General features: G+C 44.4%; 1 protein-coding gene across 3 annotated transcripts; it reads left to right on the top strand.

The window, feature by feature from the left end:
- Positions 1 to 1599: 1599 nt before the first annotated feature.
- LOC121567367 (inositol-trisphosphate 3-kinase C) lies at positions 1600 to 25591 on the top strand. Of its 3 annotated transcripts, XM_041877369.2 has the most exons (8): positions 1600 to 1882; positions 12525 to 13922; positions 22308 to 22392; positions 22584 to 22797; positions 23053 to 23257; positions 23505 to 23606; positions 23737 to 23808; positions 24407 to 25591. In XM_041877369.2, exons 2-8 carry the CDS (start codon positions 12696 to 12698, stop codon positions 24635 to 24637), a joined length of 2136 nt encoding a protein of 711 aa, XP_041733303.1. In that variant the 5' UTR covers positions 1600 to 1882; positions 12525 to 12695; the 3' UTR covers positions 24638 to 25591. The 3 variants fall into 3 exon arrangements, with proteins under 3 accessions (XP_041733303.1, XP_041733302.1, XP_041733304.1); XM_041877368.2 differs by lacking the exon at positions 1600 to 1882 and having other exon boundaries at positions 12336 to 13922; XM_041877370.2 differs by lacking the exons at positions 1600 to 1882; positions 12525 to 13922 and adding an exon at positions 18014 to 19026.
- The last annotated feature ends 1473 nt before the right edge of the window (positions 25592 to 27064 follow it).

Genomic DNA, 27064 nt, shown 5'->3' with positions numbered 1-27064 from the left:
CCCTAAATAAAATACAGTACCCTAGCCTACACAGGAAAACATGTATGCTTCTGCTTTCAAAAGCTTATTCAGTGAGTTGTTGCAATGTTCAGTTTATCACATATCATGAATATTACTCACTATAATATGTATTTGCTTGAACTGAATCACACATAGGGCCTAACTTTGGCTATTATTTGACTATAACTTGGGCAAAGGTTATTATGAGAGTGGCCTTGGCTTTATCTGTTAAGGGTGTGTCTTTCTCTCCGTGTCATAAAATGTAGTGTGTGTAGTGAGCAACTTAAACGGAAGGACTCGATGAAGGCAGACTTCCCGCGAGCCTTGGGGACCGGAAGGAAGATGGATCAAGCATGGAATGGAGACTCTAGCTAGATACAACTAGAGGATGAGAAGGATGACGGTTTCTGGAGTGGAGGAATATTGAAGGTGGATGGACGAACTTGAATCTGATGGAAGACAGTGATAAAGGAAAATGGAACTCACTAACAATGTTGCTTTTTTGGGGTGATCCGTTTGAAGTATCAAGGATGGTAAAGGATGCATTAGGAAAGGTGGAGTCGGTCAGAGTGACCAGAAGTGGTTTTGTTTTGATTTCTTGTGTGTCGAAAGAGCAGAAGGAAAAGGCAGTAAGGATCGACAAACTATCGACATATGAAGTGGAGAGTTTAGATTTTTGGAGCAGAGCACCGTTAAAAGGTGTAATCTCTGGTGTCGTGTTGGATGTTAAGGCCTTGTGGTTTACAAAGGAACATATCAGGAGTAGTTGGAGCACACTGTCTGAACCGTGTAGTGGATGGAAGAAAATAGGAAGCCTGTCGGTATTATTGATGTTTGATGAAGAGTATCTCCCTTCACATGTGAAGCTGGGATATGTGAGATATGCAGTGATCGCTTTCATGTCCAAGTTGTGTTTTGCCGTAATTGCATAAGGTATGGCCACGTATCAAGTGTGTGCCGAAGGAATGTTTAAGAATCTGAGGACGTATGGTGTTGCAATTGTGCTGGAAATCACATTCCCAATTTACCGGAGTGCCCGGTTAGGGTAAAGGAGTTTGAAGTGGCAAGGGTCAGGGCTGTACAGCAGGTCTCCTACAAGGAGGTATGCAAAATAGTTGAAGGAGCGAGTGGAGCTGAAGATATGGCAGTGAATGCCCCGCAGTTGAGGTAAACTGATATGCTGATCGTGAAGAAGATGGATTTTGTGGCGTTTATTGCACGTGATTAATTGTACTACCCAAACAAACAAGAAGTCCACGAAACTGGCCATAATTCTATCTGCGGCTGAAAAGTTATTGGGTCTCCAGGACTTTACAGCCGAAACATTGCAAGGAATACTGTCCGAAGATGCTCTTCCTTCTCAGGTCCCAGAGCCTGTAGGGCTCGGAGTTGACATTTGAATCTGACTAAAGAAGTACATTGATTTTTGTTTTTGTTTCTTTGTCTTTTGTTAATTATTTGGGAACAATATGAGTGTGTGTCCCCCCGTACAGTGGGTGATGGCATGCACCTCTAACGTTTGTTTGCGGACCGCCATAATACCATAGAAGAAGAAGAAGAAGAAGAAGAAGAAGAAGAAGAAGAAGAAGAAGAAGAGCAACTTAAACACTCCATGCTCAGTGCGCAAGTATTTTGACATGCGCTTCCTCTATTACTTTAACCACATGCTCTTACCTCATGATATTGCACACATACACACACAGCAAACAGATAAGCCGCATTAACATCCCCTCCACACCCAGATACAGATACAGTAGGTATCACACTATGACTCTTGTTCCCAGCCTAACAAGCAAGGAGAAGCATCATGGGTTTGGCATCACACAACCAGCCTATACACTTTGATACAATAAACATGTTATTGGCAGACACTTGACTGATGGTAAGTTTTCATTTCAGTTTATGGAGAAAGTCTGATACTTGTTGGAGAAGTAGTTGTTTTTTATGGTGCTTTGTAGCCTATTCTATCTCTTATTGATATCTGGGGTGATAACATCAGCTCTAAATGTTGTCTCTCTGCTCATCAGTATACCATTTGACCATAGATTTAATGTGTTTCAATTACTGTAGCCCATATGTATCTTATAAAATGTATTGTGATCATCATAGTGTGTATATCTTAGTGTGACATGCGTCACTTAATTGTAATTAGTTCCAGGTGCTGCCTGTGTGTGTGGAGCAGGGTTTTGTGTATAAATGCCTGGTGGTAGAGCTTTTTGAGTCGATGCGACATGGTGGCAAGAACCATTTGAACAGTTTGCTACTACAGCGGATGAAGGAGCAGAAAGAGCGGAAGAAGGAAAGGAGCTAAGTGTATAGGGAAGTGGCATGGAAGATTGGCGGTGAGTACAAAAAAAAAACGTACTCGGTAGCTCAGAAGTTTAACCTGACGAGAGTGAGGATGAATTACCTTCGGTGGCAGGTGCGGTGAAGACCGCGGAGTTCGAGCCTCGTCCCGATGATGATAAAGATGATTCTGGCCCAGTGGGAGGGAGATCCATATGTGGTGTCAGGTTGGGTGATGAAGAGGTTGGGGACTGTTGACTCGGTGAATGTAACTTGAAGTGGACTCGTGATGATTCTTTGCGTTTCTTCCCTCCAGAGAGAGCGGTCGCTCCGCATCACGTGCCTAGGGACAAGAACTGTGACTTGCTGTGCTCTCCGGAGCAGGGCCCATTTGAAAGGAGTGATAACTGGGGTGGTGTTAAGTGTTAAGGAGGATCAACTGAAATGGAAGATTCCCGGTGTCTGTGACACCCGGCGTTTGGTGTGACGCAGACCCGGTGGAGAGCGTGGTAAAACAGAAAAGACACTGTCTGTCCTGAGTTTTGATGCAGAGTGTACCCGACAAGCTCAAGTTAGGATGTGTCAGTTATCCCATGAGAGCTTTTGTCCCGAACCCATTACGGTATTTTAGGTGCCAAGCTTATGGTCATGTTGCAGCAGTGTGTAAGAGGGAGATTCCTAGATGTGAGAAGTGTGCAAGAGGGCATGAGACAAAGGAATGTGTAGTATCGGTGGAATAAGTTGTGTGTGTTAACCCATGGTGCTGGACATCAGAAGTGTCCGTTGAGAGAAGGGCAGGTTGAGGTTGCCAAGATCAGAGTAGTACAGAAGATGTCATATGCTGAGGCAGTGAAGAGAGCAGTAGAAGAAGATGGGTCCAGGGCGAGGGATCCTGAGAGGCTGTGAGTAGGCCAAGACCAGTAGAGAGTGATAAGAATAGCATGTGCTTCAGTAAGGTTGGTTTCTTGGCGTTCATAGTCATGGTTATCAACTGTACCGCAGAAATTGAACGTAAATCGTAGAAAATAGATATTGTGGTGGCAGCTGTAGAGAAGTACTTGGGTGTACGAGGTTTTACTGCAGAAGAGTTACAAGGTATGTTGAACGATAGCGTCCCGTCCTCCCAGGCTGCCGGCCTGGTGTAGGATCAGATAGGGCCAAATAGTGGAATAGTGGTGAGGTTTTAATGAGTGTAGGGTTAGTTGGTAGGGCAATTTTTCTTCCTTTCCCTTTTTGTGTCACAAAGTCTAATGAATTCACACTCCAGAACAGTAGGCAGAAACACAGAGAAATAGATTAATAGGGAAGCCATGACTGGCCTCAAACCACAGTACAGTAGGTGGCGGTGAATGCACCTTTCAGTTGGTTGCGATCCACCAGTTACAATTGAAAGAGAAAAAAAAGTGTTCAGCTGATCCCTTTTTATCTGTCCAGGCTACAGGTTTGCGTGCTATGGAAGGACAAGAGTGGGGACAGTGTGGCCTAATCCAAATCCTTTGTAAGTGTGCTTGCGGCGAGTGCCCATCTCCCTCCAGCTCCGCTCGCCGTCTTCCTGAGCACGCCTTCCTCAACTATTGTTGAAATCTGATATTGAATCTAACTATTGGATAGCTTGTTGTTAGATCAATAGCGCTGAAGATCATGTTTGATATGTGCAGAGCGCTATGATTATTGCTACAGTAGTTGATTATTAAGGGTGATATTGAGAGCATTGCCGCTTGCTACTACAGAAGAAGAAAAAAGCTTGCTGCTACAAAAATAAATTAAAGCTTTCTATTGCAATATGTCTTATCATTTCCATGCTCCACCCCTGATGTGAAGAACCTGTGTTTTGTTCATGTTTAGTAGTATTTCTATTTATCCAAGGACATCTTGTTAAACAAGGTGGAGTAGCGGCTACAAACTTCAACCTGTTACATTAGGCTAACTGGTTAATGTGTTCATCATTAATCTTTTTGTATGACCATACTGGGTTATTTTGTGGTGTCTGCTTGGTTGCTAAATGTATCTCACCATCAGTGACGTGTGTTAATCTCTGGAGTTCACACTCCACACCAGTTTCCCTAAAAGGACATTGTAACATCCCTATCCGTGAGGGGTGTATCAACGCAGCACAGTGTTGTCGTCATCCTTGTGTGAGTCATTCATTATGCCCAGATAAGTGTGTGTGTGTTTTAGTGGTTAGTGTGTGTGTGTGTGTGGAGGTTGCATGAGCAAATCTTTCCATGATTTTCCTTCCAATCTCATTTCCTGTGCCTAAGCACTCCTTCCTGACTTGACAGGGTTGCTACTGTCGTGCTGCTCTCATTCTGTCTGGACATTATAGTCAGACCGCATGATTATGAGTCAGTGTATTGTATTGGCATGATGCATAGATCCTGCATGGGACTATTCAAGTCCACATGTGGAAAAATGCAGGCCTCTTCTCTATTGTGGAACCTGGGTCAGCAGGTCACATTGCAACACACGATCCATTTCTCAAACACCAGCCCGAGAGGCTTGTAGGAAGTCAACAAAAAGGCAGTGACTTTGTCAGCTGCTACAGAATCACACAGTGTTCACAAAATGTCATCAATACAACAGTGTGTCCTTGGTCCTTGTACCTCCAGTCTGGTGTCAATCACTATCAACAGATATGAGAATAATCCATAACATTTAGCATCAAGTCTAGTGACCATCAATCCGCACCTTGAGTGTCACAAACAGAACACTGGAAAGGGTGTATTACATAAACTCAAAATATTCTAAACATTGTGTTGATCACTCTAAACTAAATATGAACTTTAGTCATATTACATTTCCCCATTTCAATGTGTGGTGAAATACTAAATATAATTTGACCTGCCTTTTTTTCTGTTCTGTAATTTTTCTTGGTGATTATGACACATCAGTGTTACAATGTCACAAACTAGGAACTGAACTGACCCCCTTCCAATGTCCTAGATTCTCTCCATTCTGTAGGCCAGGGATGTGCAACTGGCACCTCATGATGTGGCGCAGTGGTCTAAGGCACTGCATCGCAGTGCTAGCTGTGCCACTAGAGATCCTGGTTCGAATCCAGGCTCTGTCGTAGCCAGCCGTGACCGGTAGACCCATGGGGCGGCGCACAATTGGCCCAGCGTCGTCCAGGGTAGGGGAGGGAATGGCCGGCAGGGATGTAGCTCAGTTGGTAGAGCATGGCATTTGCAACGCCAGGGTTGTGGGTTCGATTCCAGTATGAAAAAAAATAATGAAGATGTATGCACTCACTAACTGTAAGTCGCTCTGGATAAGAGCGTCTGCTAAAATGTAAAATGAGTTCAGTTTTTCTGTGATCCCCACCCCCATCATAGTTGCCCATCCCTACTGTAGGGGATTCGGTGTTAAGCAAACTTAGGCCAAGTAATTGTAACAACTACTTCACTCTCTCTGCTGATTTGATGCTAGGGGAAATTGGCACGCCGTCTTTGCCTGTAAGCATTGTTGTTGTTGTTTCATCTTATTAACTTCCACTTAGAAGCTTTTCCTTAGCATAATAAAGCTGGAAACCAATAGTCAGTTATGTATTGTGACATTGCAACACTGGAGGGCCACAAAACCGGATGCATCCGGTTTTCATGGGAAATGGAAAGAGAGCCTGTGACGTGACTTCCACTTTTGGACGTTAACAAGGTGACAATCCAACTTAACCCCTGCTCCAAATTTACTGGATTGGTTGAACAGGGCAGAAGAGAACCTGCCCTGACAGTTCTTTTTTTTTTGTCAGGACCAGAAAGAAAGAAACAGCGTTCTTTTACGCCTGCTACGTTAGGTTACTGGAGGGCAGCAGAAATGTGGGCAGCACGGTAGAAGCAAAGATGGTGGATAACATAAGATAGTTCACTCAGGCCGTTTACCATTGAAAACAATGGTCAGTTCCGGTCTACTTAAGGGGATGGCTCTCCCATAGACACCAATGCGATAGTTCTACTTAGTTCATTGACTTCCATTGAAACAGAAAACATTTGGGAGTGGGATGTCTCGCTACCTTTTCCATCTTGGGTAGAAGGTGATATTAGCTACAGCTGTTGCCTAATTAGGTTCCTGATGCTGCTTACGGAAGACGTCAGATGGATCAATCTAAAATCTAGATGAAGTCACGTCAACTTGGGCCTGGCTCCTGTGGCCTTTCTGAAGCCAACGTAGCTTGTATTCCAGGAGATACTCTAGGCAGAGATACTATACTGAACAAAAATATAAATGCAACATGTAAAGTGTTGGTCCCATGTTTCATGAGCTGAAATAAAAGATCCCAGAAATGTTCCATATGCACAAAAAGCTTATTTATCTCAAATGTTGTGCACACATTTGTTTACATCCCTGTTAGTGAGCATTTCTCCTTTCCCAAGATAATCCATCCACCTGACAGGTGTGGCATATCAAGAAGTTGATTAAACAGCATGACCATTACACAGGTGCACCTTGTGCTGGGGACAATAAAAGGCCACTCTAAAAGGTGCGGTTTTGTCACACAACACAATGCCACAGATATCTCAAGTTGAGGGAGTGTACAATTTGTATGCTGACTGCAGGAATGTCCACCAGAGCTGTTGCCAAACAATTGAATGTTCATTTCTCTACCAACGTCGTTTTAGAGAATTTGGAAGTACGTCCAACCGCCCTCACAACCGCAGACCACGTGTTACCACGCCAGCCCAGGACCTCCACATCCAGTTTCTTCACCTGCGGGATTGTCTGAGACCAGTCACCCGGACAGCTGATGAAACTGTGGGTTTGCACAACCAAATAATTTCTGCACAAACTGTCAGAAACCGTCTCAGGGAAGCTCATCTGCATGCTCGTTGTCCTCTCCAGGGTCTTGAATCTGACAATTCATCTTGATGGTTGTAAAGTCGTCTCAAATAAAACTGTGAAGGACCTAGGCGTTACTCTTGACCCTGATCTCTCTTTTGACGAACATATCAAGACTGTTTCAAGGACAGCTTTTTTCCATCTACGTAACATTGCAAAAATCAGAAATTTTCTGTCCAAAAATGATGCAGAAAAATTAATCCATGCATTTGTTACTTCTAGATTAGACTACTGCAATGCTCTATTTTCCGGCTACCGGATAAAGCACTAAATAAACTTCAGTTAGTGCTAAATACGGCTGCTAGAATCCTGACTAGAACCAAGAAATTTGATCATATTACTCCAGTGCTAGCTTCCCTACACTGGCTTCCTGTTAAGGCAAGGGCTGATTTCAAGGTTTTACTGTTAACCTATAAAGCGTTACATGGGCTTGCTCCTACCTATCTTTCCGAGTTGGTCCTGCCGTACATACCAATACGTACGCTACGGTCACAAGACGCAGGCCTCCTAATTGTCCCTAGAATTTCTAAGCAAACAGCGGGAGGCAGGGCTTTCTCCTATAGATCTCCATTTTTATGGAACAGTCTGCCTACCCATGTGAGAGACGCAGACTCGGTCTCAACCTTTAAGTCTTTACTGAAGACTTATCTCTTCAGTAGGTCATATGATTGAGTGTAGTCTGGCCCAGGAGTGTGAAGGTGAACGGAAAGGCTGGAGCAACGAACAGCCCTTGCTGTCTCTGCCGGGCCGGTTCCCCTCTCCACTGGGGTTCTCTGCCTCTAACCCTGTTGCAGGGGCTGAGTCACTGGCTTGCTGGTGCTCTTTCATGCCGTCCCTGGGAGGGGTGCGTCACTTGAGTGGGTTGAGTTACTGACGTGATCTTCCTGTCTGGGTTGGCGCCCCCCTTGGTTTGTGCTGTGGTGGAGACCTCTGTGGGCTATACTCGGCCTTGTCTCAGGATTGTAAGTTGGTGGTTGGGGATATCCCTCTAGTGGTGCGGGGGCTGTGCTTTGGCGGAGTGGGTGGGGTTATATCCTTCCTGTTTGGCCCTGTCCGGGGTTTCTTCGGATGGGGCCACAGTGTCTCCGGACCGCTCCTGTCTCAGCCTCCAGTATTTATGCTGCAGTAGTTTATGTGTCGGGGGGCTGGGGTTAGTTGGTTATACCTGGAGTACTTCTCCTGTCTTATCCAGTGTCCTGTGTGAATTTAAGTATGCTCTCTCTAATTCTCTCGTTCTCTCTTTCTCTCTGAGAACCTGAGCCCTAGGACCATACGTCAGGACTACCGGGCATGATGACACCTTGCTGTCCCCAGTCCGCCTGGCCTTGCTGCTATTCCAGTTTCAACTGTTCTGCCTGCGGCTACGAAACCCCTACCTGTCCCAGACCTGCTGTTTTCAACTCTAAATGATCGGCTATGAAAAGCCAACTGAGAGACCTGAGCCCTAGGACCATACGTCGGGACTACCGGCCGTGGTGACTCCTTGCTGTCCCCAGTCCGCCCGGCCTTGCTGCTATTCCAGTTTAAACTGTTCTGCCTGCGGTTATGGAACCCCTACCTGTCCCAGACCTGCTGTTTTAAACTCTAATGATCGGCTATGAAAAGCCAACTGAGATTTATTCCTGATTATTATTTGACCATGCTTGTCACTTATGAACATTTTTGAACATCTTGGCATGGTTCTGTTATAATCTCCACCCGGCACAGCCAGAAGAGGACTGGCCACCCCTCATAGCCTGGTTCCTCTCTAGGTTTCTTCCTAGGTTTTGCCTTTCTAGGGAGTTTTTCCTAGCCACCGTGCTTCTACACCTGCATTACTAGCTGTTTGGGGTTTTAGGCTGGGTTTCTGTACAGCACTTCGAGATATTAGCTGATGTAAGAAGGGCTATATAAAATAAAATTGATTGAAAATTGATTGATTGACCTGACTTCAGTGGGCAAATACTCACCTTCGATGGCCACTGGTACACTGGAGAAGTGTGCTCTTCACGGATGAATCCCGGTTTCAACAGTACCGGGCAGAGGGCAGATGGCAGACAGCGTGAATGGCGTCGTGTGGGCGAACAGTTTGCTGATGTCAACATTGTGAACATTGTGCCCCATGCTGGCGGTGGGGTTATGGTATGGGCAGGCATAAGCTACGGACAACGAACACAATTGCATTTTATTGATGGCAATTTGAATGCACAGAGATACTGTGACGAGATCCTGAGGCCCATTGTCGTGCCATTCATTCGCTGACATCACCTAATGTTTCAGCATAATAATGCACAGCCCCATGTCGCAAGGATCTGTACACAATTCCTGGAAGCTGAAAATGTCCCAGTTCTTCCATGGCCTGCATACTCACCAGACATGTCACCCATTGAGCATATTTGGGATGCTCTGGATCTATGTGTACGTCAGCGTATTCCAGTTCCCGACAATATCCAGCAACTTTGCACAGCCATTGAATAGGAGTGGGACCACAATCAACAGCCTGATCAACTCTAAGCGAAGGAGATGTGTCATGCTGCATGAGGCAAATGGTGGTCACACCAGATACTGACTGGTTTTCTGATCCATGCCCCCACTTTTTTTTTTAAAGGTATCTGTGACCAACAGATACATATCTTTATTCCCACTCGTGAAATCCATAGATTAGGGCCTAATGAAAATATTTCAGTTGACTGATTTCCTTATCTGAACTATAACTCTGAAAAATGTTTGAAATTGTTGCATGTTGCGTTTATATTTTTGTTCAGTGTAGATATAATGACGAGATGTTTGTGTCACCGCCCTAACAATGGGATTCATTGTCCACAAAGCGGAATGGCAGGCTGTCAAGATCCGCCTATTCCTCTCTTTCGATTGGTGGATACATCTCCTTATTTTAATAATGTTTTAAATATTCGATGAGGAGTGTTGACGTCAACCGCCTGTATTCAATGGAGAGTGAGCTGCATAGATCGTCTAACATTTCTACAGGGACAACTCCGATTTAAAGTGTTTTTTCTCAAAGTTGCCGGGATATGTGTCACACGCATCACACTTACAGTATATCAGTACACTCGTAACAACCTAAGCATTACAAAACTTCTATTAGATCAAATAAGCCTCAGGTATCAAAATAGCAATATATTTTTTATCTTGACTAAATTCGACACTCTCATTGCCCCACTTTCGTGGTACTGGTTATCCCGAGTTGAACTCAAGAGTTGACCAAAGTTACTTCGGTAAAAGGCTTTGCATGGTAATCCGATGTCTGCAGTACAGCATTTTCTGCGATGCGGCCTCCGCAGAAGTCAGAGCAAAGCTGTTGTGAAGGAAGTTGTCAAGGAAGTGAGTTTGTTTAATAATGCGGAGCTATACAGAGCCCTCCACATTGTTACACAATTTGAGAGCCACACAGTGATGTGGTACAGAGCTTGAATTGGCCTCTGCATACCTCCGGAGGCTCCGCAATTGTGTCACACCCTCCATACGAATCCTCCGACCACATTTTCGGATCACGCATTAATTCCCCTACCTAAGAAGATAAAGCCCCCTTTACTGGCTCAAATAGCCGACCAATCATCCTGTTACCAACCCTTAGTAAACTTTTCGAAAAATGTGTGTTTGACCAGATACAATGCTATTTTACAGTAAACAAATTGACAACAGACAGCCCACTTATAGGGAAGGACATTCAACAAGCACAGTTACTTACACAAATGACTAATGGTTGGCTGAGAGAAATTGATGATAAAAAGATTGTAGGGGTTGTTTTGTTAGACTACCGTGTGGCTGTTGACATTATCGATCATAGTCTGCTGCTGGATAAACATATGTGTTATGGCTTTACACCCCCTGCTATATTGTGGATAAAGAGTTCGCTGTCTAACTGAACCCAGAGGGTGTTCTTTAATGGAAGCCTATCCAACATAATCCAGGTAGAATCAGGAATTCCCCAGGGCAGCTGTCTAGGCCCCTTACTTTTTTCAGTCTTTACTAACGACATGCCACTGGCTTTGAGTAAAGCCTATGTATGCTTTGAGTAAAGCCTATGTGTCTATGTATGCGGATGACTCAACACTATACAAGTCAGCTACTACAGCGACTGAAATGACTGCAACACATAACAAAGAGCTGCAGTTAGTTTCAGAGTGGGTGGCAAGGAATAAGTTAGTCCTAAATATTTTTGAAACTCAAAGCATTGTATTTGGGACAAATAATTTACTAAACCCTAAACCTCAACTAAATATTGTAATGTATAATGTGGAAATTGAGCAAAATGAGGTGACTAAACTGCTTGGAGTAACCCTGGATTGTAAACATATTGATACAACAGTAGCTAAGATGGGAGAAGTCTGTCCATAATAAAGTGCAGCTCTGCCTTCTTAAAAACACTATCAACAAGGCAGGTCCTACAGGCCCTAGTTTTGTCGCACCTGGACTACTGTTCAGTCGTGTGGTCAGGTGCCACAAAGAGGTACTAAGGAAAATTGCAATAGGCTCAGCACAGGGCAGCACGGCTGGCCCTTAGATGTACACAGAGAGCTAACATTAATACCATGCATCTCAATCTCTCCTGGCTCAAAGTGGAGGAGAGATTGACTTCATCACTACTTGTATTTGTGAGAGGTATTGACATGTTTAACTCACCAAGCTCTCTGTTTGAACTACTGGCACACAGCTCGGACACCCATGCATACCCCACAAGACATGCCACCAGAGGTCTCTTCACAGTCCCCAAGTCCAGAACAGACTATGGGAGGCACATAGTACTACATAGAGCCATGACTACATGGGACTCTATTCCACATCAAGTAACTCATACGAGCAGTAAAATTAGATTAAAAAAACTGATAAAAATACACAGCGGGGGCTGTGAAGCAACACAAACATAGGCACAGACAGATGCATACAAACACATAATAACTTCCACACTATACACACGTACACATGGATTTTGTGTTGTAGATATGTGGTAGTAGAGTAGGGACCTGAGGGCACACACAATGTGTTGTGAAATCTGTTGTGAATGTATTGTAATGTTTTTAAAATTGTATAACTGCCTTAATTCTGCAGGACCCCAGGAAGAGTAGCTGCTGCCTTGGCAGCAGCTAATGGGGATCATAACAAATACAAATACAAAAACATGAGCAAAGCAATGTATCTCAAGTTATTAGCCTCAAAAGGCACAAAAACAAAAAAACAAAGTTCCTGTTTTACAACCATATTGATTTGTGTTCACCCTTCACACAGACACAATTTCAGTCTTATCTCTTTAATGAAAGCAAAAGTGTGTACCTTGTACCTTTATGACATTGTTTGAAGTTGTTTATTGCAATATGACATAGATAAGACCAAATGGAAAGCAGTACACTAGCTTATGTGACTTGTTTTGGAAAAATATTCTAAAACTGTTTTCATATTTTTTCTTGCAGATATGGAACATTCAAACATTTGATCAACATTTTCCTATAATTGTAATTCATCATTGGTAACAATGAGTGGAGCACGTAACTTATGTGTTACTTTGTAGCACATTGCGAATTGTTTCAAATTGGACACATCTCGGAAGGTGTGACTTGTGCGCTACTACTAAGGTGTACAGAATGGGTCAAACGCGCTCGGGTCTCTCCTACTCCACCCCGGCTCCAGGCAAAGCAAAATGGAAACCAATTGAGACAGCCAAACAACTCCCTATCTGCAGGTTTACCAGTGATGAGCGAAGGGGTGACCGGTTTTACAGGAATCGGATGAAAACGACAAAGTTGCCTTCGCCAGGCACAGGTCAACCGGAGGTAGGGCTGGTAATCGGATCTGGAGATTCGGAAACCCTTCGTGGTCACGAGCGAGGAAAGTTGTTGAGCGGCCAGACAGAGTCGGAGGTAGTGGATTACACAACCCCGGTCGTCGAATACCCATCTGCAATTCATTATGAAAAGAGTCAGGCTCTCGACAGTGACGTTGTGAGCAAGGGAGCGGCCGACTCTTCCTTCGATGCGACGGGCTTGGATACACTGGCCAGAGGATTCGACAGAACCCGCTGCGCAGTTACGCAGCGCAGCGGCCCAGAAACAACGGGAGAGGACTATGTCTGGAATGCCCCGGCTAGGGCCATGGAAAACAAGCCATTCGGATTTGATAAACAGGGTCGGGTTGCCTCCGAGGTCAGGGTGGTATCGGGGGCTGTACCACCGGATGGTTCAGTCCATTGGCGCATATCTGGGGAGGAGAATTTAAGACTGACCCTGGCATCACAGAGCGTGCGTTTGGACGAACCTCTGACAAGTGGCGTGTCAGAACCGATAGGGTGTGATATGCCACACACAGAGGTAGAAATGACCAAATCGAACTTTCTCACTGCTTCTTGTGAACCCGAAGCAGTCAGGAAAAATGAACAAAGCAGTTGTCCCGTGGAGTCGGGGAAACAGGAGGACCCCTCGATTAACTCTCCAAAACAGCCACACGGACAGGTCCAAAGTCCACTTGGTAGCCAACGTTTCCCCGGTACTATCCCAAAGCTTATTATAACAAGAGATCCAAGCCCCAGTCGGACCCAGGAAACACTAGATCCAAGGACCATGGAAGTCGGAGTCGGTGGATCATCCTTGGATCCACACGCCGATGATGAGTCCCCCTGCTCGGACAGTGGCTGCGGAGGCTCCCCGGCGCTAATGCGCTTTCACCGAAAGCTCTCCAACTCCTCCTCCGCCGGCTGCTTGTCCTCTGCCTCGTCGTTTGAAGAGTCCGAGGATGACTTCACCGGCAGCGACATCGAGTCCAGCCTGTCCCCAGTCATTTGCAACATGCTGGGCAGCCCAGACGAAGGCATGGGGGTGAGTGTGCCGTTCTTTTCTTTTTTAATGTGCGTAAAATGTGGTGGAGGTCTGCTGACTAGAGGTTTATCTTCTGTATGAAGTTACATACAAAAACACCCAGTAGTATTATGTTAAACTCTTTGGCTATAATCGGTCCTACATGTTGGCTAGAAGTGCCATGGATGGGCACATACTTAAACACACATAGACCTATTGTTTACTTTCTGCAAACAAATAAATAAAGAGCATTGCACACTCTCTATATATAATAATATGCCATTTAGCAGACGCTTTTATATAAAGCGACTTACAGTCATGCGTGCATAAATTTTTTGTGTATTGGTGGTCCCGGGGATCGAACCCACTACCTTGGCGTTACAAGCGCCGTGCTCTACCAGCTGAGCTGCAGAGGCTAATAAAACTCCCTGTGATTTATTGGGTAAACTACCAACATTTCAGCATCACTGTGCCTTCTTCGGGGTAGAATGTTGGAGGTTTACCCAATGAATTACCGGGAGTTTATATAAAGAGTGTGCAACTCTATTTATTTTTATAGCTTGCAGTTTATTCGCCATTAGTCAGCACCTCTACACAAAATATTATCACTGGGTGTATGCCAGCTCATGCTTTCTATTAGACTACTTTCTGTAAACACACACACTTCCATTGTACAGCTGTAGCCTACTGTATGCTCTCATGCTATTGATATAAGGCATAGTCTTTTTCAATTTATGCAGAAGAGATGCACAATGATTGAAATGATGCCCTAATGGGCAGAGCAGACATTCACTGATAATGCATGTTCCAGTACCACAACCCCATTGTTGTTGACCTACAGACTGCATGTCAATAACACACACACACACACTCAAAATCACACGTTGGAGACTGAGGAATTCACAATTCTCTATGTCAATGTTTGTGTCAGATCTTCTCCTAGCTAATATATCTGTATCTCACACTTCACACACACAAAGCCGCCAAGCCCATGTGCTCCTACCACAGGGTGTGTGGTGAATATTAGCTCAGTGGCTGCTTCAAGGGTCAAATATTTGACCCGCTGACATATATATGTCGTTTTAGCCTGAAGGAATTTGGAGTGCAATTGTATTTACACATAGATCAGTAGGGTGTAAACAATATGGTGGAAATCAGCTGGCCTATCAGAGGGCTAGGTGAACCTGTGGTGTCGCTTACATAATACACCTAAGCCAATAAATAGGGCGTTTATTGGTGATCAGTGAACCTTTGACTCCTGAGTGACTCTTTACCCATGACCCCAACCACTATGACCCTTAGCTGTGATTGTCACTAATGAGCTCGGCTTGATGAACACAGGGTCATTTGCTGAACCCCAAGTTGTTCTTGTTTTGTCCCGTGTATGATCCAGCTCTAACCTTTTTCAGTGGTAAATTATGTTTCCCTCCGCAGTCAGAGGCCTTTGATGTGCCCTGAGAAAAAATGCTTGGAATGACATGAGCTCAAAAACAGGATGTCTTTCCTGGAAATAGACCAATTGAAACGCAGGCAAGCTCTCTTCCTGAACAAGAATGGTGTGAATCCTGGATGTCACCACTGAGAGAGACTGTGTGGAAATACTAGAATGTCTAAATGTTACATATCACCAACACACACATACTTTCTCGCTCTCTCCCTGTTACTTTGTCTCTCTCTGAGTGCATAGTCGTTGTAATCAATGTGTCTTTGTTTGAGATAAACTACTTCAGGAGAACATCTGTTCAGTCCTAATTTCTTCATGTCTCTGAAAGGGAGATGTTCTTCCAAATAACACATAATGACAGACCTATTTAGATGATATTGATGTGAGTGACTCACTCTCATATTGTTTGTGCGCCAGTGGGTTTCTATGCTGTGTGTGTAAGTCAATGTGTGGAGAGAGTGAGCCTTAAAAAAAAGTACCCAAACATCCTGAATTCAGCACTTAGCCATAGCTCTCTCCCTTGCTCTCTTTCTACCAACTTTGTCTCTCTCTCTTTTCCTCAATCATTTGCTCTCTCTCATTTGCTTTATCTTCTGTGAGTCCAGATATTTTCATATATCTGTGTGTGTCATCCTTGTTAATGTATGAATGTAGTCTGGATGAAAGCGGGTATGTCAGCAGTTCCCATGTTATAGATCCCACCCACACTACTGTTATGATTGAATATCTGGAACATAGTGAAACACCAAGGAGTGAGTGACTGTACTGGGCATCCATTTTGGATCTAGCTGGTGTGATACGGCAGCACTGATGGGAGTGTTGTTGGTTGTGGTAGTATTAGGGCCTTGGTTGTTATTGGCTTACTGTATGCTTTCAAGGTGTGGCCAAACCAGTTGTTACACTTTGTGCTCAATGATGTACATAGTGGATACTTGCCTGCTCACGCTATGCATATTCAGAGTTGAAGGCACGCACTCAGACACTACACACTCTGATGCGTCTCGCATTTACAGCTCAGAGAGTGTCATGGAAAATTGGGCTGAAGGCAGTTGCGTTGCTAGGCGACAGCATTGCCATATATGGCGCTGTTTCTCTTTTTTTCTTTTTCACTCTGGCTTTGGTCTGTATTTTGAATGCAACGTCTTAAATATTACACATTACTTTTGACATATTTTCATAATATCTTTCTGCCTGCATCATCCCTTCATTTCTCTGACACTATCTTCCCCCTGTTTAGCCTTGCAGCACGGCGTAAGGTTTTCCCCTGATACACAGGCAGTGGAACAGAACGCAGAGGAAACTATAGATAAGTGGAGGAGGAGTGATAAAGTACCCTCCCTACACACACATGCACACGGGCGCATACAGCACATACTCCACATGCACACACAAGAACCAACTTGTACATAAACTCACATTATTCAACTCACAATGGCAAACTTGCCACACTCGAACATGCATACACATAAGAACACTCTCACACATACTTGGAAGTGTCCACAAAAGCATTAGAACACACATTTGTATCAGACTTCTGTTTTTTGTGTGTTAACTGGGCTGTGGTTGAGCTGTGGGCTGTGCTGCTCATGCCACAGAGAGCAGAAAGGAGGGGATGTGGTTTCATGTAAACAAGGCCTGAAAAAGAGCAGCATCACACCTAAAAGTAAGACGTCCTCCAGCGATGTTTTTTTACTTTTACTGTTGAAAAGCGATATCCCAAATTTACTTAACAAAAGGCACATCTCAATAGGTGGTCCAGGTAAGTCATGGCATAGCACAAGTGTGTGGGGGGGGGGGGCTTTCCTCTTTTGTTCTCTATTGCTCCTCAAGCAAAGGGGAAGGCCGATGACATCACAGATTTCCATCAGACCAACTAATTGAATGCCGTACTCCTTCAAGTTTGCAGCTGTCTAAAAACAACTATTTTGCTCAACATAGTTTATTTTACCCTTTAGTGTGTGTACTTTACTGGATTTATACTTGGGATATCTCTTTTCAACAGTTAAAGTAAAACAATCGCTGGAGGACGTCTTCAAAACTACAGCAGTGACACACTGGTATTGTGAGCACTAAAACAGGGACTACCTCCTTTTATAAATCAAAAGCTATTCAGAACAGCTACATACCAGTTTTTTTTCTCTCTCTCTCTGGGCTTACATATGTCTGAGGAATTTCTCAGAGGGACAAAGAGAAACAGGACAATGGGGGAAGGGTTTAGAGGGAGCTATTGGGGAGTACTCTAGTGGATTTCAATTTCCTTTATTTAGTCAGGATAGTCCACTCAGTAACAATTGACACTGTTTTCCAAGGAGTCCTGGGTTCCATAGAATCAATAGAAATGAGAGAGAGCAAAAGTGGGGTTAGTGCTTAGTGGTATTTAGAAATGTTGTTTTTCTCTGAATATCCAATCTAGTGATTCACTTTGTCTCCAGCATGATGACTCCCACAAAACAGAATTGGCTACGTTAGGTAAATGTATTTTGCATCATACTCACACACTTGAAAGTTGTCTTTGCCCCACTCTCTCTCTCCGTCTGTCTGTGGATTTCCATTAGTAAAATATGTGTAGATATTTTGAAATCCTTTAATTTTCAATTTAGTTAACAACGAAAAAATGCTGTCTGCTGGTATTAAGGTACTTCTTGCAGGGACATGTGGTGTGGGAGAGCCATTTTCTTTACACTATACTACTCAGTGGTGAATGTGGGGTAGATGCCTCCCACACTACCTCCGGAGCTAGTGTGGGAAACATCTCTCAGAGAGATTTTGAATCGAGATCCGTCTCTTTACACTACAGAAGTATATTTCCTGGGACTAGTATGTGTCGTCAAAGTAGTGTAGAGTAAAGGGGCCCTTTCTCTCTGGGTATTACAGACGTGTCTGTCACTGGGGACTCTGGCTTTCTGAGGACACAGGCTCAGGACAGGCTGATGGAGGGATTAGAGAGAGGGAGAGAGACAGTGACAGACTACTATAAGCGGATTGTGAGAGGACTGATATCAGAAAGACAGTTGGTGTGAGAGAGGGGAAAGACACTTGGATAGGGAAAATGGACAAAAGGGAGGCAGAGGTCATCAAATTTGGGGAGAGGGAAAATGTAGCGCTAAGTGACAGATTAGTGTGAGGGAGAGAGAGCGGAGGGAGAGTGGAGGGAGAGTGACAAGTTAAAGAGCGAGCATGAGACTGGGGAGGGAGAAGAGAATATCAGGTAGGGAGACCGTGAGAGAGGAGTGACAATGCTGCTGAGAGGACCGAGATGAAGAATTGGTGTTAAAGAGAAGGCAGAGAGAGAGGGGGAGGGCTCAGTGGGAGAGGGATTATAATGTAACCTCATACGAGAGGGGATGTTTACCAGAAACACAGAAGTGAACAAAGCCAGGCAATTACATTGGCTGACTGCTAATGCTGCAGGGCTGAGGGACAGATAGAAGGGCTGTAGCTAAATGCTCATGCTAGGCTAACAGAGGGACATACAGAGAGGGGCAAGGCTAAATGCTAACCTCTCTAGGCTAACTGAGGAACAGTCCGATGGAGCGCCGGATGCTCGTGGAGGTCACGTTTGGAGACCCTGTATTTATGGTGCGGAGTGTGTGGGACTGGCTACGCTCTCACCTCCTCTCTGTGTCTGTGTGTGCCTGTGTCAGCTGTGGTCTGCTGCTCCACTACTGCTCTGTCTGCCAGGTAAGACATGAGACTGAGACAAACAGATTAGATATACTGTTTGGAAGAGCTGAGATTGGAGACGTTGTGCACTATAAAGGGAATAGTGTGCATAGACTGTTTAAAAAGGACTTGTCGTCTGGGGAGGGTTAGTTAACTCGGAAAACATACTTTGCCCAGTTTTTTGTATAACGAGTGTTATCGTTGAGTGGCTGAGGGGAGTTATGTTGACTGGTGGCTTACATACAGTACAATATAAACTGGGTGGGTCGAGCCCTGAATGCTGATTGGCTGAAAGCCGTGGTATATCAGACCGTATACCACAGGTATGACAAAATATGTATTTTTACTCTTCTAATTACGTTGGTAACCAGTCTATAATAGCAATAAGGCACCTCGGGAGTTTGTGGTATATGCCATCCGCATTGCGTCGTGCCTATTAGCTATATACCACACCCCCTTGGGCCTTATTGCTTAAGTATAGTATAACTAAGAGTTGAAGCCAGATGACACTGGTCTTCTATAGTCATAGATGTAATATACTTTGGTGTGGACAGGTGAAGACTGTCCCTGTCCTTGTGGGCTTGGATGTAGGGCCACATTGTCGAACGTTGCAGATAGAAATGACACAAATAGAGCCAACGTGATTCCTTATTCTACTTGTCAGAGAGGCATGTTTGTTCTACATAGCATATTGCTAACTGAACGTTCCAAAACATTGCGTCCTGCTGAATGCGCCCCTGGTGTACATCCAGTATGTAAGGCTGTGTTTCTCTCTAGGATTAGATATGAGGTCGGCAGGTACACAGTCTCTCCTCTCTCTGTGCTGATCCACACAGGTATGTGTGTAGGTGCTGCTACAGACCCTGTCCTCTCTAGTTGAGGCAGGTCTGGACAGGTGAAGGATTATCTATCCGCTTTGGCATTAGCAAGTATGGACCGGTAGAAGGAGAGCTGTAGGCTGGGCCAGGTGTGTATTGGGTCCATTAGGTTCAACACCAGATTTGATTGTAACTTTATTTGACCAGGTTTGTAACACCTAGGATCTGTCTTTATTATGAAAAGCTATAATCATGTTGTGGGTGTTAATAAGGTGCTCTGAGTTGACGTTTCCATTGTCTCTATCTGGGCTAAGGCGGTGGTAAGCCAGGGGGATTTATGATGACGGTTGCTGTCAGAATAGACACCAGGGCTGTAGGTCAGAGCTTCACAGCCTTTCGTTTTTGACCTCATGGTCAGAACGCTGTAGGTCATGGTCAGAACAGAGCTTTCGTTATCCTCTTGCGGACAACACTGATGTCCAGAATGTCACTATTTGTGTGTGTTTTTCATGGCTGCTATCATTATGACAGGAGCCAGACGCATTCCAAGAGTGTAGTGTAGGATGAAGGGAAGAAAAGAGGGAGGTAAGGATGGAGAGAGGGGCAAAGGGAAATAGAGGGGGATTAGGATGACAGCGGGAAGCAGTGAGTGAGGAAGTGATACTTTGAGGAAGGTAAAAGTATGGGAATTACGGAAAGGACAAGTAAGGGCAGATTCTGGGCAAGAGTGAGGGAAGGAGAAAGAAGATCAAGTGAGCGACTCCATATCATCAGTCTCGTCTCCTGGGTCATTCAGGTCAGGTAATAATGAAGGAGGTGGAGATGGGAGGAGGTGGTGAAATCGAATCGAGGGACTGAGTTACATCTGACCGCCCCCCCGGCCATTCATTATGCCGTCTGGCCTGAACTGCTGGAGAGCGAGCGAGTGGGAGATAAACGAGTGGATGAGAGACGAGTGAAAGAGGAGAAGATAGCCATTTAGGAGGGGTATAGCTCTGCTATGATTACCCGTTCCTCTCCAGACACCCTGGCGTGACACCCAGCACCCAAACCCAACGCTCAGCTCCGAGAGAGACAGAGAGAGAGAATGATAGATAAAGTGATTGATTTAGCTGAAAGCCCCCTGCAGATTAGTGCTGTGCCACCTGGGAGTTAGCTCATCGCTCACCTGTCACATTTACCTCTGCCTCTTTACACTTTTCCTTCTGTCTTGAAAGGAAGTGGCTTTGTCTTCTTCATATTGCAATGTTTTCAATCTGGTATTGTGTGCAGGCATGTGTGGATGACTGTACACTTTTGTGTGTTTGAATCACGCTCTTGTGAGTGTGAATGTGTCGTCTGCTCTGAGGTAAGGGTTAAGCTGGTAAAGAGCTTTAGAGCTCGGAAGTCTTTGTTGGCATTGACCAGTACCGGGACTCAGACTACTAGGCTTACGGGCCTGCTCTGTCTCTGTTCTTTACCATGTATTCAGTACATCTTCAGGGCCGTATCCACAAAGCGTCTCAGAGTAGGAGTGTTGATTTAGGATCAGTTAGCCTTTTAGATTATGATGAATAAGATTATATGGACAGATCCTAGATCAGCACTGCTACTCTGAGATATTTTATGAATACGGCCTCTGGCCTGTATTACTACTCTTTCCTTGCTCTGTGTTCAGCACAACATCACAGCAGTTCAGTGGAAAGGATGTGTGAGTGCGGACGAGTCAGACAGACAAACATTGGCTGGGGTTGGTTGGTTGTACTGGGCTGTACTGTAGTGGGGCATGCATTCTTTAGCAGTCTGAGGGTTGTAAATGATCATAAAAGATGGGTTTCTTTTCTTTCTCTTGCACTCTCCTTCTGTCTATCTGTCTCTCTCTGGCCCTATCTTCCTCATTCTCTCTCTCCCTCCTGTGATTTCCCACACACATACAGTATCATTTCCTAATCAGTGACGTGTGTGTATAATCGATGGTGTGTGTTCTCCTTTCTGCTTGCTTGCGTCAAAGCCCCTTGCATAGTGACCTTGCTGTATTTTTCCAATAAAGATAAACCAACTCTACACACACATTCACAGATACCCAAGCAGACTCACAGCAAACTCACACACTTACTCAATCAAACTCACACAGTGTTCATGTGTTGTTGTTTTTTTTACTGTGGAACCAGTGTGATGTTTCTGGTCAATGTTTTGTGAATGGGGGCTGTGAGAAACGTTGTGTACCTGGCCTTGGCTCAAGCGGGCTGGGACCTCTCACTCTCTGCCTCCTGTCGAGTCTGCATAAATGTCTGTGTGTGTGGTGTGTGTCTATACATCATTAGTTTTCAAACTATTTTGATCAACCTCTCAAATGGTCTTATGACCAACTGATAAGCGAGACAACATTTCTATCCAGTTTTCTGCTGTGGCCAAGTAGGAATGAGTCGGAACGACCATATGTAAACCTCTAGTTTAGCTGACTGGTGGTGTGTAACCCATTTGTTGCTTCTATCCTTCCAGACCAAGCCGTGGCAGATGGTGCACTGGTCTCCCTTCGTGTCCTTTAACAAGCGTTATCCCTGGGTGCAGCTCGCCGGGCACGCAGGTATACACCACTCCCTTTCTCTTTCTCTTTCTCCCTCTCTATTTCTCTATCTCTCTCTCTCTCTCTCTCCTTGCTGGCCTCTTTCTTTCACACACTCTCTCTGTACTCACTCTCTTTCTCTCAGTATTTCTCACTTTCCTTTCCTCTGTCACTCACTTTTCCCCTCCCTCCCTCCCTCCTCTGTCTCGTAGGTAACTTCCATGCGGGGGAGTATGGGCGTTTGTTGAAGCGCTACTGTGAGTGTGAGCAGCTGTGCCTATTGAAGCTGATGGGGGACATTCTGCGTCCCTACGTCCCTGGCTACTACGGCGTGGTGCAGAGGAACGAACAAGATTACAACCTAATAGACGACCTCCTGGCTGACTTTGACTCTCCCTCCATCATGGACTGCAAGATGGGCAGCAGGTGAGAGACCGGGGGCGTACTGAGCTGGAAAATAATAGCCAGAATCTACCACACACCCAAAACCGATTTAGTGAAGGCACTGGATGCAAAAAGTAGCTGAGCTTTCGGTCAGTAGACCTTAATCAGAGCAAAACTAAATTCTGCACACACGGAGGCTCTCCAGGACCAATGCTGGAGAGGAGATCACTATTGTTAGATAACTCAGCCGTTAGATAATGAACTGGCCCACTAACCCTGTCTTCCCTGTCCTATCAGGACCTACCTGGAGGAGGAGCTACTGAAGGCCAGGGAGCGTCCGCGGCTCCGCAGGGACATGTATGAGAAGATGGTGGCCGTGGACCCCGGGGCCCCTACGGATCAGGAGAGGGCCCAACAAGGCATCCTGAAGCCCAGATACATGCAGTGGAGAGAGACCCTCAGCTCCACTGCCACTCTGGGCTTCCGAATCGAGGGCATCAAGGTCAGGGGGCACACTGGGTTCAACTGGGTGTAAAAATTAGGGGATTGAAAAAATAGTTTTTGTGTTTAAAATGTATGGGCAAAATAACTTGTTCCTGGTCACAGTAATGAGACAAGGAAATGGGTGTGATGGGTCAGTACTAAAAAATATGTCACATACAGCTTACTTAATAAAAAAATGAAAGAAAAAAAATTCATTGCATCAATAATGAGACTAAATACTGTTGTTTGTGATTTGTGCTGTGCAGAGAGCGGACGGGACGTGTAACACCAACTTTAAGAAGACCAAACACCGGGAGCAGGTCATGCAGGCCCTGGGAGACTTTGTGGATGGGAATATTCAGATCCTGGTATGTGTTTCTAGAGGGACATTTAGTCGGGTGGCACATAAGGGAACTTGAGTTCTAGGGGGACCTACTCAGTCCCTTCAGATTGACTGTCTGTTTGACTGTTTGTCTCACCTTCTCCTCTCTCTGGTAGAAACTCTACCTGCAACGTCTGGAGGAGCTGCGATCCGTGCTGGAGAAATCACAGTTCTTCAGAACACATGAGGTAACCCATACAAACACACTCACTCACTCACACCCTATACTGCTTCCCACTTACCTATACCCATAGTACTCTGCTTTACTTACTGGAGGAAAATTAAGACAATATTTACAGTAAAGTTCAGTATGAGTACTTTCCCTCAACAAACCTGTATGCTGGATTATGATTAAATGTGATTGATATGAACATGATTCAAATTCCTTATTAAAGCTGCAATATGTAACTTTTTGGGCTACCTGGCCAAATCGACATAGAAATATTTAGTTATAGATCTGTCATCCTTATTGAAAGCAAGTCTAAGAAGCGGTACATCTGTTCTATGTGCGCTATTTCTATGCTTCCCGTTCTTAAGTTTTGTGTTTGCGTCTTTTACTTTCAGTTTTGTACACCAGCTTGAAATACAATATATTTGGTTATGGAAAATATACTTCAAAGTGGTTTAGATGGTAGAATGATTCTCTACACTATACATGCTTATTTTGTCACAAACTGAAATTAGGCGAGCTAATAGAATTTTAGCGATTTCTGCATAGTGCAGCTTTAAATCACAAACAAACACACTCACTGACAGACTGAACTCAACTGTCCTGTTTTCTCCAAGGTGGTGGGCAGCTCCCTGCTGTTTGTGCACGATGCGTCAGGGCTGGCTCGTGTGTGGATGATAGACTTTGGGAAGACGGTGCCCCTGCCTGCCCCCCTCACGCTGGACCACCGGACCCCCTGGATGGAGGGCAACCGCGAGGATGGCTACCTGTGGGGTCTGGACAACCTCATAGACATCCTCAGTACCATGCTCCCCCCCCCAGCCCCTGAGAAAGAGAGGGCCGTGTGAGAGAGAATAAAGGGATGGCCTGGAAGAGAGAGGAGGTTGGAGAGAACACTCATCCAAGTCAGAGCGGAGGATGAAAGTGGGGAAGAACAAATGGAACTGGTCATTACCCAAACTAGATGTGAGACTGGTGAGATGGAGAGAAAGGAAAGGAGGATGACAGTGAAAGGGAGACAGAGGGAGGAGCACACAGAGCATGGTGGACACTCTTTAGCCAGAGTGAGGAAACCTGTCCACACAACCAGCGGTGTCATCCCTCATCAACTTCTCTCGTTATAAGAGCTATGACGTCAACTATCACTGCCGCGCACAGACACATACAGACCCACACTACTCTTCCTTCATATTATCACAAGTATGATGATAATGTACTGAACTTTTCCAATGGGATATATCCTCCTCAAGTGACCTTAGAGGAGCAACGGAGAACATTTTATTTTCACTATGGACGACTTGACTTTATGCTTTTAAAACTATTTTTATATATGTCAACACTAGAAACACTGGAAAAACCTGTATATTTTAAACTTTATCTGGTACTTAGCCTTTTAATGTAAATACAGTTTTATTTAATTTGTTTGCCTTCACGAACAGCCTCTTTACACTTTGTACTTTTTCTGTGCCTAGATTTTGGGATTGGAGGCATATTTTTTATGATTTTTTTATATCATTCCAAAGTTTGCTGGAGAGTTGACCCAAAGTATGAACTGATGTCTGTAACATTCTTTTTTGTAAGTTGGATTGACACATGGTGAAAACTGGAGGATGTTGTTGATTGGCTCTCAGTCTGACCCGCGTGGTGTCTGATTGGCAGATTTGACCCAGCAGATAAACTAACAGTGGTTCCCAACAAGGGGTACTAGGACCACTGGGGGTACTTGGTCTATCCACAGGGGGTACTTGAGAATATTCATGAGACCATAGGCCTACTGGTAAAATACACATGAGGGGGTACTTCAGGGGTACTCCAGGCAGAGCAAAATTCAGTTGGCGGTACAGTAACCAAAAAAGGTTGGGAACCACTGAACTAATAGATCTAATGTATTTTCTTCTTTACTTTGCCTCCATGACTTGGTGGTCATGGCTAACTAGACTGTATTGCGCAAATGGGTTCCTCACAAAAGCCATTGATCAAAGCTAGCCCTGCCTCTGTGTCTCTGAATATGGATTCACTCTGGTGTCCCAGGTTCTTGTAAGCAAACCATTTTCTGAGTGAATGGAAGTTGGCTCATCTGCATAATCGTGACCATTATTCCTTCAGGTCGGTTCAATGATACTTAATTTTTCTGGGATGGGTAATGATTGGCCTGACAACTGAAATAAGTATTTGAACAAGTCACCTGAAACTGGAATGAATGAGCTACTGTTTGTTATAATGACATGTTCATCCACACGTCAGACTTTTATATGAACTGGAACATTTGTATCTGATTAATATAGAATCATTTGATATCAAAGATGACATAGTGGTGACAATTTTTTTTCTAATTGAAGGAGAATTCTGCATCCGTCTTTGTTTGGTACACTTTCTCTTTCAAGGTAATAATGGTCTAATACTACCATTCCTCTGTAAGTTGATATATAAATATGCAAACACAATGACAGTAGTCAGTGTTATGTGTTTCTGCTGATGACCATATCTGACACCTTTTCTGAACGGTGTCAGGTTTGTGTCACTGGATTTGTAGATCTGTCAGCCAACATTCCCATCCAAGTCTTCCTACATATCCTTAAACAGTCAGACAACACTGTTTGTGTATTTATGGTGTGTGCATATTTCTCTATGTAGAAAATAGAGGGGTTCTGTGTGTGACTGTCAGCATTGACATCATGGAACTGGAATTGTTTCTACTGTTGACATCTCTCAAATATTCCACACCATAAAAGCACACATTCTGGAAGTATATATTCTGGAACAATGTATTGTTTACAAAGTATTATATATCTTACATACCATGTATCCTCTTCTTCATCTTAACCTGACAGTTACTGGCTTTCAGACTGTTTGGGTTGTTTGTGTGGTTGAGAGCTGGACTGTATTTGGGTAGGGGGTTGGGAAAGCCTAAGATTTTGTAGTTTGGATAAGCCTTTCCTCTGTGCTGTACTTCAGGAGACAGTGCATTGCAAGATGCTGGGGGACACAAATACAAATGTTCTGAGGATTGAGACTGGTCCCTTCTCTCTTTGTCTAGAATACCATTGATTGCAATAAACTGGAACTAAGAGCTCAAGTCTTCCTAATCTGAAACCCCTTGTCTCCTCATTCAACACCAAACACATCAGAAGTATGAATCATATTGATAGAAAGGATTTTTACACTCCCCTACCTACAGTACCAGTCAAAAGTTTGGCCACACCTACTAATTCCAGGGTTGTTCTTTATTTTTACTATTTTCCACATTTGTATAATAATAGTGAAAACATCAACTA

Source organism: Coregonus clupeaformis, chromosome 6 (genome assembly GCF_020615455.1).
Source record: "Coregonus clupeaformis isolate EN_2021a chromosome 6, ASM2061545v1, whole genome shotgun sequence".
Taxonomy (NCBI): Eukaryota; Metazoa; Chordata; class Actinopteri; order Salmoniformes; family Salmonidae; genus Coregonus; species Coregonus clupeaformis.
The sequence above is the reverse complement of the archived record's forward strand: the minus strand, read 5'-3'. Positions and strand labels throughout refer to the sequence as shown.

What these genes read in the sequence shown, in the direction of transcription:
- LOC121567367 (XM_041877369.2), top strand. Translation starts at nt 12,696, where the DNA reads ATGGGTCAAACGCGCTCGGGTCTCTCCTACTCCACCCCGGCTCCAGGC. An exon ending in GCAGCTCGCCGGGCACGCAG is followed by an intron (nt 22,393 to 22,583) that starts GTATACACCACT and finishes TCTGTCTCGTAG; the next exon opens with GTAACTTCCATGCGGGGGAG. An exon ending in TCCGAATCGAGGGCATCAAG is followed by an intron (nt 23,258 to 23,504) that starts GTCAGGGGGCAC and finishes TGTGCTGTGCAG; the next exon opens with AGAGCGGACGGGACGTGTAA.